Source organism: Rhea pennata, chromosome 2 (genome assembly GCF_028389875.1).
Source record: "Rhea pennata isolate bPtePen1 chromosome 2, bPtePen1.pri, whole genome shotgun sequence".
In the NCBI taxonomy this organism is placed as follows: Eukaryota; Metazoa; Chordata; class Aves; order Rheiformes; family Rheidae; genus Rhea; species Rhea pennata.
Genome location: NC_084664.1, coordinates 21,935,129 through 21,949,235, shown reverse-complemented (window position 1 = coordinate 21,949,235; position 14,107 = coordinate 21,935,129). Strand labels below are relative to the sequence as shown.

The window sequence follows — 14,107 nt, the reverse complement described above, 5'->3', positions numbered from 1 at the left end:
ACTAAATATCTATGCTGACAAGTCACATATATGTGCAGAAAGCCCAGATGCTATCCTCCAAAATTGTTGTGCATGATTCATGTTCCTGTATTTCTAATGGGAACTGTGTGTAAGCACCTATGCTCATGCACACGTGCTATCCTCATCTCTCTGCGTATACGTTTGTGTGTGTATGTATAATGTAATAGATTTTGCTTGCCTAGAGCATCTTGGAATGTTTTTCCTCTCTGTGACACTGATAAATATCATTTCTTGTTGATTTGCTGTTAAACTCTGCAGGTTATTTTCTGGGGAATGGTAGAGACGCAGAAACAAGATGAAACTGTTGCCATTGATGATATTTCTTTTGGTGAAGGATGTTTTCCAGAATTCGGTAAGAATTCCTTTCTTCAGTAGAGAAATACTTTTACTCTGTCTTTCCCCCTGATTAGTAGAGAAAACGCAAAGGGAAACCATTTGTTACTGAAAAGCTTTCTTAACTTCATAATTGTCTTCATGTGCCTTATTTTCATTCCTCTAAACTGTTAGCTGTTGTGTTACATACAAATACAATTAGAAAGAGCACCAGCAAGTACTTTAAGAAATCTGCTATAGTACAAATGCATAGGAGCTTCCTGAAGCTAGGAGAGCACCAAGTCCTTAGCAGGCAGAGATGATCTACTATTCTTTACTAAAGAATCAGTGTCTTCAGCTGGCTCCAGAAAAGCTTTAGAGCTGGCTTTAGGAAAATCCCCAAGGCACTTCTGTGTATTTTTAAATGCTTGAAGGTCCTGATCTTCAGCGGTAGTGGAAGATCTACTTTGTTCTACTCCACCACATCCAAACAGCTGCAGTGTCAGGTTAGTCAGCTATGCAGCCAGACCGCCTGTGCATGTCAAGATTCTTTAGTAAAATATTTCACTTTTTTAAACACAATATATTTTCATGGGGAAAGCATAAAGACCTTCCTAGCATTAGTTAGAATTCTCATTACTCTGAACTACACAAGAAGACCGCACCGTGGTGGTTATGCTGCAACATAAGGTCAGAATGATATGAAATGCCCACTTTGCTTTCCTGAGTTGTAGCAAAAGAGTTAAGTTTTAAATTTAACTTGCTATAGTGATATGAGATATTGAATTCATTGACACAGACCATTCAAGGTTCCACAAATAATTTTGTGTACTGTAGTCTAAAATAAATGTTCTTAGAAGTCTTGTTGAGAAGTACTATTAAAAATAGATGCACGTGATTATTAGCATTTTAGAGTGCTGTAATTCAAGGACACATACACAACTATTTCAAAGGAGATATATATTAGGGAAATTAAACTTCAGGTGACTGAATTTGCTTCCGTGTATTAGCTTTCTTGTAAGAGGGAATTATGGAAGCAAAAGTCATACGCTTATCTAAATTCTGTGACTAATCTTACTTTTCTGTTTTGTAGTGGCTTTCTAGCAGTAGTAATAAAAAGTGCAAGGATGTTAATTTAAAATTTTAGCATACTTGCCTGTAAGCCAAGATTAGAGTATTCCTTTTGAAAAATGAATTTGAAACTGATAGTGAAAATATCAGAGCAGATGAGTTATTCCTCCCCCAACTTCTTTGTTCTCAGAGGATTCCTGTAGATAAAAAGGAAGTAGAAAAAATGCATTGCTAGATCTTATCAACTGATGTGCTTGCTTAACCAGTTCCTGCAGGTGGATATATATCTCTCTGTTTAAAGACATAGCTTTTTCATAAACAAAGTGCTTCTAAAGCAAATAAAAATGAAGAGCATCAAGTACAGAGATGAAATAATATCTCAAAGAGAGGAAGAACTTAAAAATTGAAAAAAAAAAAAAGTAGTGCTTATACTCTGCAGAACAGATAAATCTAGATGTTAAATTTACCTTAAATGGTAGCTTTTGAAGCACAAAGTGTGACATTCCAGGTTACCCTATTGCAGCATTTTTAAATATGTCAAATGTGCTGTAATAAGAACCAATTGTTATCATCTCTATCCTATGCTTCTCTATTAGATGAAATCAAATTTATTAGGTGACATTTGAGTTGCTCATAGCAGCCAAAAACCAGGGTCAAAAGATCTTATTTTTCTCTCAAAAGAGGAGTTTTACTGCTGAATATTTTTCAGCCTTTAAAATAGAAGATCAGATTAATGGCTGCTTGATTTTTTTTCAGAGCATTTTTTCTATAATCTCGATGAATGTCTGGATAAGAGGAACTTAAATGAAGACAGCTCTAATTGCATTAAATTTATCATTAAAATTTGCATTTTTAAAAAATAATGCATTTTTTAAATAAATGTTTCATGATTTCTGCTCCCAGTGTAAATGTGGGTATGAAGTGCCCTGTGCCTCTATTCATTAGTACAACTGTGCTTTTAGGGCCATGAGTAAAACAGTTAAAGTATTTGTACTTTCAGGAGCTGTTTAATCCGAATTATGATCACTAGTTCTGAACGTAGCATGTAAATATCTTCCAAAGTGTTTTTTGACTTTTTTATTTAAAATAAAAATGAAAATACTTTTTTTTACAAATACAATTGTTGCATTGAGATGACCTTTTTGTGTACCAGAACACTATTAAAAAAATCTTGATATATTTAAGTGCAAAAATGATAAATTTTTCCTAATGCCCCTTGTTTATTTTCAGATAATCAAATTAATATTTCCTGACTTTAAAGTTGTTTGGATTACTTTAGGAGGATAAGGATCTAAACTGTTTTTGCAGGAAAAACTCTCCGTTGATGTCACCTTCAGCTTCTTCCTTCCCTTCTCCTCCCCTCTGACTCCAAACAAACAAACAAACACTATAAAACCTTTAGCCACTTGTCCAGTTCTGCTAAACAGTAAATTTTATGCATGTTTAACAGAACTACCTTTAATTATTTTATTGCAATAAAGTAACAGTTTAACACATTCTGCAGTTTGTAGTTTTCCTAACAGTTTATGGATTTTTGTTAGTGACTTAGAGATACAGATTTTTGTTGTATGGACCAGTGTACTGCCAAAAAAAACCCCTGTTTTAGCTGTCAAATAGAAAATGCGATGTTCTAGAGCATATTTGCTGCAAAACTCTTTATTACTATTCCTTTAGCAGACCTTCTATTCAAAAGTTTTATATTCTTATCCAAGTGTCTATGATTACCCTGCAGAACTCCCTCCTGATTCCTGAGAAATTATATATATACAAAGAACTCCTTCATAAAGACTTTTTTCCTTCTGATCTTGCCACAGGTGTAAGGGCAAAGAGCCCCTAGGCATGAAAGTGGAACACTATAGGGGAGAGCGAGGTATCTGTTTTGTTCTCCTGAAGTGCTTGTTATGTGAGAATGGTGTACCTTGTCAGCAAAACTGGTTTCTTCTGGAAAACTGGAGGAACTGTATATACATTATTTTTGATTTATAAATTTTGACAGAGGTCCAGTAGGATTATTTCAACTGGTAAATCTCAATTAAACTTTACATTGTTAATTCTACTCATGCAAAGATGTAGTCCTTAATATCAAAGGTGCAGTAGTGGATGCCGGGTTTTCAGGCGAACTGCTACAGGGATGAGAGTCAGACAGTCCAGAATACTGATCTTACTGCTGTCTGAGAGGCTGCAGAAATTAGAACTGGAATGAATATTTTATCCAAAAAGACTGAGATACTATCAAAAAAAAAAAAAAAAAAAAAAAAAAAAAAAAAGCCCTCAGAAATGTTTACAATTAAAAATTCAGAGTTAATCAAAATATTTGTTTCAATAATTGAAGAAGCACTTACTGAATAGCTTGACTCTTGAGTGTATTTACAGCATTTTTTTCAAATAGTGAGTTTGTCAAAATCCATCCTTCTCTAGAAAGATTATTCTAGAATTTTGGATTTTCCATTGAAAATAAATTGCCAACAAGCTCTTTTCAGCTGATGCATTAAAAAAAAAAAAAAAAAAGTGTATGAAAGGAAGGGTTTGTACCATCCACTGGAAGTCATATTTCTCTGAGCTGGCAGTAGTGTGACACAAATAACTTTGAGATGTAGACAGTAATGTGTACGTATGCTGACATGAAATCACTTCCACACAGTTAAGAATCTTCATGTTTTTTCTGAGATACTCTGGCTGCTAATCAAAAATCCATATTAACCAGAATATTGCTTTTCCTCTGTAATAACATTAAGAAATGGAACTTTCATTATAATAATGCAATCCTGTTTAAAAATAATGACTTTCTTCCTATAACACTTACTAATTACATGAAACTTTGCAGCTATGCTCTGGCATCTCAAGCTTCAGGAATCTTAGAAAATTCTTGAGATGATGTGCTTATATATTTAGATTCTTTTGGATTTAAAATGGTGAATTGTAAATATTATGAGAAAGCTGTTGAGTTTAACCTTTCATTTAGAACTGATTTTACTATAGCTATCATATAGCAATATATAGCAAATATAGCATATACATATAACAAATAGAAATTTCTTCTCATGACATGCCTTTTCTGATATCCCCTGAGAACACACTCTATGGAAGCAAATTCACAAAGGTTGTAATAATTGGCCAACATAAATACCAACAAGTTACTCTGGAAAAAAACATCCATCTCTAGGGACTGATTTTCCAAAATGGCATCATTAAAGATGGCAGCGTTGAACATCGGATACACTTGATGGTTGGCTGCAAGTTTTAGAGGTAACAAAAGACAGAAGAGTTGTCAAGTGGTTCAATGAGCATATATATCAAATGGGAAATAGTCTCATAAAGAATGACTTTTTAAGAAGCTGAATGATTGCTTTGCTTTGCCTTTTAGCACAGCAGATTTCCAGTTTTGAGCTTGGCATGTGTGAATGGAATTCGGATCCAGCAGCTCTGCCCACAACCTGGGCACATCTCCAAGCAGGGCACAAGCTTGCCTCCCTCTCCTCTCTGAAAGATCAAAGCAACAGTAGTGACGGTGAGAAACATAAGTTAAAGCATACTTATTAGTTATCTTTAAGAGTACAGTCCTTTTGAAGAAAAGGTAGTAACCCAGTGTACAAATGGAACAAAAACATAAAAAGTAATTGTATGCATTTTGTACTTAAACTTTGCTTTGAATATTCAGTAAGGGTGAACACATACTGAAAAATCATGAAAGATTTTGATGCAGAAGTTTCCATATAAGCTAGTCATTGGGTTACTCTCCAGTGAATTCTTTCTATAAGGTCTGTGCTGCAATTCCTTGGTGAAATTAAATTAAATCCATCTAAGTCAATAGCCCTGTTTTTTGCTTTGTTTTGAACGTTTGGCAGCACTATTTGTGCAGTGTTTCTATGTTTGAGGATATGCTCAATAATTTCACTTTAAATCTTTAAGTAAGCTGGAGAGAAACATTTATTATACAGATTAGATTATTATTCTTTAAAACCAAAATAAAATGATGTAACTAATTTTCAGAAGTAAAATGCAGCATTCCTTTTTTTCAAAGGGTACTATGTGGTGTTTGTCTACAGGTTTATGGGAAAGTTTTTTCTGAAAGCTTAATGGATATAAATGTGCAAGCATTTACACATGAAATGGAATCCCCATGCTGGCTAAGTGTTTGGCATGTCTGCTGAGACTGCCTTCAAAGAGGTTAAGTAGCACTAGTTGTAATGGTGTAATTTGTGTTGTAGCTTTCAAGAACTGATAGCGTGATGATTATCGCTTGAACTCTGAGCCCAGAGAAATGGAGTACATCTCACTGATGGCAGCCTAAGTGAACAAATCATTAGGTATTTTGTTTTCAGAGATGCTTTTATTAGATTTTTAGCATGTATTTCAAAATACCTGATAACTATAAGTCAAATTACAATGGAATACTAAGCAAAGGTGATTAAATGTAGACATGCTATTAAAATGAATTTTTTGCAAGTTAATATTTCTTATATACAAGAGGGTTTATAGACTGGCAAAGTAGGTTTGTATGTGTTTTTTTAAGATGTGGGGAAAAAAATAGTCACAGCCTCCTTTCATTTCTACCTGGATATCTCATGAAGAAAGAAGTTTATTATTATTATTATTTACTTATTTTTAACACCTCCCTGGAACATGTTGCCTCATTGCTATATCTTAACATGATATCTCAAGGGCTTATAGCAATTGTAAAGAGCTTCCCTTTTATGGCAATATTGCGCTACTGTAAAAGATACTGAAAATCTGTAGCTAGCTTGTACAGGAGCAGGTTACAAGCAGTCTCTGTTGAAACAGAACGTGTTTTGAAATGCCTATCAATATAGGTGTTTGGGCACCATTGTGCAAAGATGCATGGGTGATTGAGTAGGCTGGAAACACAACAAAAAGCAACTGGTTGGGGATACTCCTTGTGTTTCCATATATTCAAGGAAAAAACAGCCTATGAGAGCAAATGAGAAACATCAAAATAGCACATATAAATTAGTTCATTAATTTTGAGGAAAAAATGAAATCTGAACTATGCTAGCTCACTTTTCTCCTCAATACGTTCAGCTTTTTTAACGCAAATTTTTAAAGACTTAAATGAAGAGGTCAAATACTGACCAAATTTCTAAAGAGTAAGGAAATGATATGCAAACCTCAAAACCACCATGCTTGAAGGCTCAAACTTGCTATACAAATAGACATTGACTAAGATTAAGTTTCTGATTTGGATCAAAGTTTTCAATACAATAAATAGAGGGGTATGCTGGAAGGACTACACAGCAAGGCACAAGCAGTCCAGGAGGCTCCTACAATGCGTCGATGATAATGTCTCATCACAGATGGTGGAGGAGCCTACGAGGAAGGGTGTCCTGCTGGACCTTGTCCTTACCAACAGAGAGGGACTGGTTAGAGATGTGAAGGTTGGGTGCAGCCTGGGCTGCAGTGACCATGAGATGGTGGAGTTCAGGATCCTGCAGGAAAGAACTAGGGCAACAAGCAGGATTGCAATCCTGGACTTCAGGAGAGCGGACTTTGGGCTCTACAGAGAGCTAATTGGTGGAGTCGCATGGGTTCCTTAACCCATTAAGCGGGGTCCGGGAGAGCTGGCAAGAATTCAAACATCACTTCTTTGAAGCCCAATAGCGGTGCATCCCTATGAGTAAGAAGTGCAGCAAAAAGGGCAGGAGATCTGCATGGGTGAGCAAGGAGCTCTTGGCCAAATTCAGACAGAAGAAGAAAGTACACAGACTGTGGAAGAGGGGACAGGCTACTTGGGAGAATTACATATGTACATTATAGGAATGCAGTCAGAGCATGTAGAGATGCAGCAAGGAAGGCTAAGGCTCAGCTGGTATTGAGTCTGGCAAGGAATGCCAAGGACAACAGGAAGGGCTTCTTCAAATACATCAGCAGCAACAGGAGGACTGGGGAAAATATGGGCCCACTACTAACTGGGGTGGGGGCCCTGGTGACAAGGGATACAGAGAAGGCAAAATTACTGAATGCCTTCTTTGCTTCAGTCTTCACTACTAAGGGTGGCCCTCATGAATCCCAGAGCCTGGACGTGAGGGAGAAAGTCTGGAGAAAGGAAGACTTTCCTTTGGTTGAGGAGGAAAGGATTGGAGACCTTCTGGGCAGGCAGGACATGCACAAATCCATGGGCCCGGTTGGGATGCACCCACGGGTACTGAGGGAGCTGGTGGATGTTGCCAGGCCGCTCTCCATCATCTTTGAAAGGTCCTGGAGAACTGCAGAGGTGCCTGAGGACTGGAAGAAAGTCAGCGTCGCTCCAGTCTTCAAGAAGGGCCAGAAGGAGGACCCAGGAAACTACAGGCCGGTCAGTCTCACCTCCATCTCTGGAAACCAGAGATGGACCAGCTCATTCAGGATGAAATCTCCAGGCATATAGAGGAAAAGAAGGTGATCAGGAGTAGTCAGCATGGATTCACCAAGGGGAAATCCTGCTTAATCAATCTGAGAGCCTTCTCTGATGGAATGACTGGCTGGGGAGATGAGGGCAGAGCAGTGGATGTTGTGTACCTTGACTTCAGCAAGGCTTTTGACACTGTCTCCCATAACATCCTCCCAGATAAGCTCAGGAAGTGTGGGTTAGATGAGTGGACAGTGAGGTGGATTGAGAACTGGCTGAAAGGCAGAGCTCAGAGGGTTGTCATCAGTGGTGTGGAGTCTAGTTGGAGGTCTGTGGCTAGTGGCGTCCCCCAGGGCTCCGTACTGGGTCCCATCCTGTTCCACTTCTTCATCAGTGACCGGGATGAGGGGACGGAGTGCCTCCTCAGCAAGTTTGCTGATGATACCAAGCTGGGAGGTGTGACTGACACACCAGAGGGCTGTGCTGCCATTCAGAGAGACCTGGACAGGCTGGAGAGCTGGGCGGAGAGGAACCTCCTGAGGTTCAACAAGGGCAAGGGCAGAGTCCTGCACCTGTGGGGAATAACCGTAGGCACCAGTACAAGCTGGGGGCTGACCTTCTGGAGAGCAGCTCTGCAGAGAAGGACCTGGGAGTGCTGGTGGATGACAAGCTGACCATGAGCCAGCAATGTGCCCTTGTGGCCAGGAAGGCCAATGGTCTGCAAGGGTGCACTAGGAGGAGTGTTGCCATCAGGTCGAGGGAGGTGATCCTGCCCCTCTCCCTGGTGAGGCCTCATCTCGAGTACTGCATCCAGTTCTGGGCTCCCCAGTACAAGAGAGACATGGAGCTACTGGAGAGAGTCCAGTGTAGGGCTACGAAGATGATCAGAGGGCTGGAGCATCTGCCCTACGAGGAACGGCTGCGAGAGCTGGGCCTCCTCAGCCCAGGGAAGAGAAGGCTGAGGAGCGATCATATCAATGTGTACAAGTACCTGAAGGGAGGGTGTCAAGCAGACGGGGGCAAACTCTTTTCAGTTGTCCCATGTGACAGGACAAGAGGCAATGGGTAGAAATTGAAGCACAGGAAGTTCCGTCTGACCGTGAGGGGGAATTTCTTCCCTGTGAGAGTGATGGAGCACTGGGACAGGTTGCCCAGAGAGGTAGTGGAGTCTCCTTCTCTGGAGATCTTCAAGGCCCACCTGGATGCAACTCTGTCTAACATGCTCTAGGTGACTGTGCTGAGTGAGGAGGTCGGACTTAGATGACCTCCAGAGGTCCCTTCCAGCCTTACTGATTCTATGATTCTAAGAAACTTAAGTTATGAAGCAGAGGTCTAGACAACTATATTTACAAAGAAATGATTGCTTATATGTTTCAAATAATCCTCCTTTTGTGGTGTTCTTAAACTTAATAAAATACTTTCTATCCTTGGGTGACTTTTTTGTTCTTTTATTACTTTTCTCCAGTGTTTTCTTGTAGACACTTTCTTTGTAACTTTTCCTCTTAATTTCTCTACTGTCAGAAGTTCTTACAGAGGTTTTATATTCTCCCTTAATACTGTGCAGAATATACATAATTTTTATTTATGCAGTTTCCATGGTTCATTCTTTTTATATTGGATTAATGTGGTTTGCATAAATGTTACGCGTGATATAGGAAACTAATGAAACCAATTTCCTATATAAAAAAAATAATTCTTAGAAGATACTTTTTTTGGTATCTTTTCTTGCCTTTTAAACCCTACATTTTGCAGATACCTAATGATGAAATCTGAATTCTAAACATAAAGAAAATAGCCGGATCAGAATATTTAATCCTCCTATTAAATTACACTTTTAAAGATTTCATCTATGACTTGTGAATTCATGAAAACTCATCTCCAGAGTCAAAATAATGACGTTTTTCTTTTTGACCTGCTTTTCCTTAAGAAGAGCTAAGTTGGAAGGTTGTGGGAGAGTGGTTCAGAGACTATTGGCCTGCTGAGGAAGAGAACTTGCCATAAAAGAAAAGATTTTGTTTTGTGGCTCAGTTTTAATTTAAGGCTTAGTTATTACTATGAAACTAGTAACATAGACTGAAAGTTATGAAGCTTGTGAACTAAAAGAACATGGATTAAGCCAGAAGGAGCAACTAGGTATTTAAATCAGAAAATGGTTGAAAATGGGCTAGCAGTTAAACGTTTAGAGTTTTAAACTTACAGAGTAGCAGGCTGCAGGCAGGACTGCCAGACCATCCCAGGTTTCGAAAGACACAGGACCATCTCAGAAAGAAATTCTAGTATTTCAGTTGTGCTGCATTACAGTCAGGGCTGACCTTTCTGGAAGACTCAAAGATTTTGCTTATAACAGATTTTTTTTTCTTTAAAGCTGAAAGAAACAAGACCATCCATCCAGAAGCTGGATTAAGCAGCCAGTTGGAGGAAGGCTTTATGGAATGCTATTAAAGCTCTTTGCTCTGGCAGCAGTCCCAGCCTCTGCTAGTTGACTTCTGTAAATACAAATGAAGGAAGGAAGAATGAATCTTGGCAGAAGCATATACAGCTCTGCCACTGGATAGCCCTACTACCATGTTGGCAGGAATGAAATGACCTTCCTAGGACTCTTGTACTTCTGAAAGAATGGTCAAGTTTGGCACTTCAGAAAGAAAGCCTCTAAAATTCACAAGACAAGGCATAGAGAAGTTCAGATCATAAGTAGAGTAATACACTATACAGTGTCTTGAACTGAGGGAAACGTAGACCTTAGAGAAGAGCTAGCTGCAAATTTTTTAACAAAGGAAAGAAAAAACATTCCCAACACCTTAGCTACTTAATAGATGTTGGCTAAAGGTAACAAATTTCTTTTCCTGAAAGAGGTAAATGTTAGCATATTTGATTGCTTGTCAGTACAAAATTGCTTGTTACACTGACATGTTTCTATTTATACAGGCTATATCCAGGACAAAAAAAAGGCCTATATTTGCAAGACAAGAGTTTTTAGAGTCTTTATTTCTAAAGATAAGCTTCCATTTATGTTCAAAGATTTTCCTAATACTTGCCCAAAGTTTGTTCCCTGAGGAACAATAAAGTATCCCTGATGGTCACGTGGTTATTCTGGATGTCTCATAGAATCTTCATTTGTCTATTTGCTTGCTTTCCTATCTAAAATGTCTGTCAATTCTATTAATTCTAAAGATTCAGACACTTAAACTGAAAGATGAAAAAAATATTAGTATTGGACTCAAAGGAAAATCTAGCAATGCAACCATTTAACTCCAGAGAGATATTTAAGTTCTGATATCACTTAGACAAATGTTTGATTTACACTGTGTGAGTATCACATTGATTTCATCTGAGGCAGCTCTCAGTATATAAAAAGTAACCATGGAAAAATTTTTCAGAATTTATGGAAGTTATTTGAAACAATGTTTAAAATATTTCTCTTAAATATTTATAGTTATCATTAGAAAAAATGTATTGCAGAGTATTGGAATATTTCCCAGTTTCAATCTAAAAATCTTTAAAATAGAATGCCAAGTTACTTGTGTAATATTTCCTTTATATCAAGGTTAGTTTCTGTGGCATGAAATTAAAACCTAATTTAGATGAAATTACAAGCACACGTTTCAGTGTAAAAGACTGCACAAGATGAACAATGAAGTAGCCACAAAAGGAAAAGCACGTGGTACCGTACAAAATCAAATATTTTCCATGTGTTTGATAAAAAGTATCCAGCCTTCTTATTTCTGACAGATATAAGAAGCTGTTGAGGGGATGTTGTATTCTTTTCGATTTCTGTAGAAATGCTTTTATAAGGGGTAGAAGGTCAAGAATAGTCCAAAGTGGTTTCCTGCTTCATATGGAAAGGCAATATGCTCCAAACGCTTCGCTGCAGAAATTCTGGCTCAGCACTAAGGAACTTCATTACATGGTAGAGATGCTACTATTTCCTGTAGCAGTAAGGCAAAATGCTCTCCTCCCCTTTTTTTCATTTTGAAGAGTCTGCAGAAGTGTTACTGTAAAAAGATATTTCCTAGAAACTAAAATAGGAAAGAAGAAAGCCCAATTTTCAAATAAATATAAGATTAGGAATTGAATGGTTGAAAATGTAAGGTGGCTGAATGGAATGTGGGACCATTGACAGCTTTTAACACGCCAAGTAACAACTTCAAGATGCTATCAACTGATGTAATTCTTGGTTGCTAAGGTTACTCTGTGAGGAAAATAAAGATAGATATCTCTTTCCTTTTTAAATAGGAAACGCATAGAGGATGCCTAAGTCATGTCTTGAGCATGACAATCAAATTCACGTTTCGGGGAATAGGGCAATAGTTTTATTACAGCAAAGCAGTAGTCATTATTTTTAAGGACTGAGATACAAAAGATGTATTTTTCTGAAAAAGTGTACTTTTCTCTTTTTCAGGCCATTTTGCATGGGTAGAAGCTAACAACAATATGTTATACAAAAGTGCTTATCTTAACGACTCTACGTGTCATTGCTTTGGCAAGAGCTGCCGTTTTCAATTTCATTACTCCGCGGCGGAAGGCAGCATCCTCAAGGCAGTGCTGTATACTAGGCAGGTAAGGCAGAACACGTTTTCATCTCCAAACTGTGAAGATACAGCAGCCCAGCTCTTACCAGCCGGACTGTAAGGAAATATGCCTGGTAGCACCTGCGTGGCCCCCGGGTTAGGAGACTGCGAGTATCGTATCCTGTAACTTTGCGTAGCTCCACTAACGCATGCAATTGCAAAACCTGGGTGTGTGCCATGTCAGCCACAAATGGTTTCAGTGAGTGGATGTTCTACAATAAAAGTCCAGAGAGAAACTGTGGCTACTACAGGATTAAGTGGTTTGGTGATTTCAGGGGAAGAATCTGTAACAGTAGCTCTTCCAGCCTCTTCCTGTGCTAGGAACAGGAAAACCAATGGCAGGAAGGCTTAGACTATGTTTGTCCTTCATGGAGACACAGAATAAAAGAAAACGGCTGGCTCAGGATGTCTGGAAAGCTCTTGCTTGGTCACCTGACTTGCCCTGTCCACTGCTTTAGAATATTAATTTTCTTGTTCTTCTACTTATTAGCAGATAAAATGAACATGTCAAGCTAACACAAATGTTAGTTCAGCAATGATAACCCCTTCCATTTCACTTACCTCACTTGCTCTATGGAGACTTTCTGCTGTTAAAATGCGTGCTTTGAAAGTCTTGTTTAATAGCTTAATATTGATGCTCTTGTACAGTTACTTAATGAAAGCACGAGCAGTACAGCTGGTCTCATTAAGTTAATGGCTCTTATATTTTGATGTTGGAATTAAATTCTTGTCACTCAACAGCACAAGTATTTAAAAAGACAAATCAACTTCATACTTTATTCTCAGAACTGAGATACAAACAAGACTGAGATAGAATGCTATAAAGAGACCTAAATATAGGAACAGGTAATAGGAACACCGTACTTCTCTTCCACTGCCTCTTCAAGGATTCATGAAAAAGGCTTGTGCTCACTTTTCATTTTACAGAAGCGGAATAGCTCTGTTCTTCTGTGCCACATTACTGGGTCAGGAAGCTGTAACCTGATCAGCATTCTGGTCAGACGTGGGGAGATCTGTGCCTTAGTGCTTGCCAATCACTTCCCCCGTATGACACCTACGGCAATCTTGAGACAGAGTGAAAATATGTATTTCAATAGCTTCCCTAAATAGGATCAGCGGATGCTATTTAGTGGTCATTTTTCTGGTCTGAAAATAGCACAAAAGATACAACCCTTAAAGGTGAGAAGACTGATACTTGAATTACCGCACTATTGGGGGGATAAATTGAATTAATTGATAAATAACTTTATAGATATGCATTAGAAGTACTTTTCTGGCAGTATCAGGTCAGTCTGCACTGTTTCCACAGGTTGTCTAATCCCTTTGTTTTAGTTATTGAATTTCTCCTTCAGTCACAAGAGTATTTATTGCATGTAGGCTTTTTTTGGATCTACTACGAGCCTGCATCATACTGTAAAATATTGCAGAAAACCCTTCAGAAACATAAATCTATGCTGCAAGCTTCAAAACTAAAAGCTCCCAGGCTTGTTAATTTCTGCAACCTAAATGAAGGAGAATCTTACATACCCACATTTTGTTACTGAAGAAAATGCTTATTTACGAAAATCACTTGACTCTTCAAAACTGGCCACGTACTGAGCAGCAGAAGCAAGAGGAAACGTTAATGGTTCTGACCTGGAGGACGAGGGAGCCGTCATCCTGAAGGCTGTCGGTCGAAATAACCTGTCAATTGCATCAGCTGTTACTATGCACCCCTCCTCTGCCCTTTTGCTTTTCAAAATGGTTAATAGAACCTCTTATCTCCAAATAATTTGTGTTATGGACCAGTACT

General features: G+C 38.3%; 1 protein-coding gene across 1 annotated transcript in view; it reads left to right on the top strand.

Annotated features, from left to right (window-relative positions):
• MALRD1 (MAM and LDL receptor class A domain containing 1) overlaps window positions 1–14,107 on the top strand; it is a 278,695-nt gene that overhangs the window by 12,448 nt on the left and 252,140 nt on the right. The window contains exons 5-7 of the mRNA XM_062567604.1: window positions 280–373; window positions 4,769–4,912; window positions 12,147–12,304. Of these exons, the coding sequence (XP_062423588.1) occupies window positions 280–373; window positions 4,769–4,912; window positions 12,147–12,304 (396 nt within the window). The remainder of the gene's footprint in view (window positions 1–279; window positions 374–4,768; window positions 4,913–12,146; window positions 12,305–14,107) is intronic.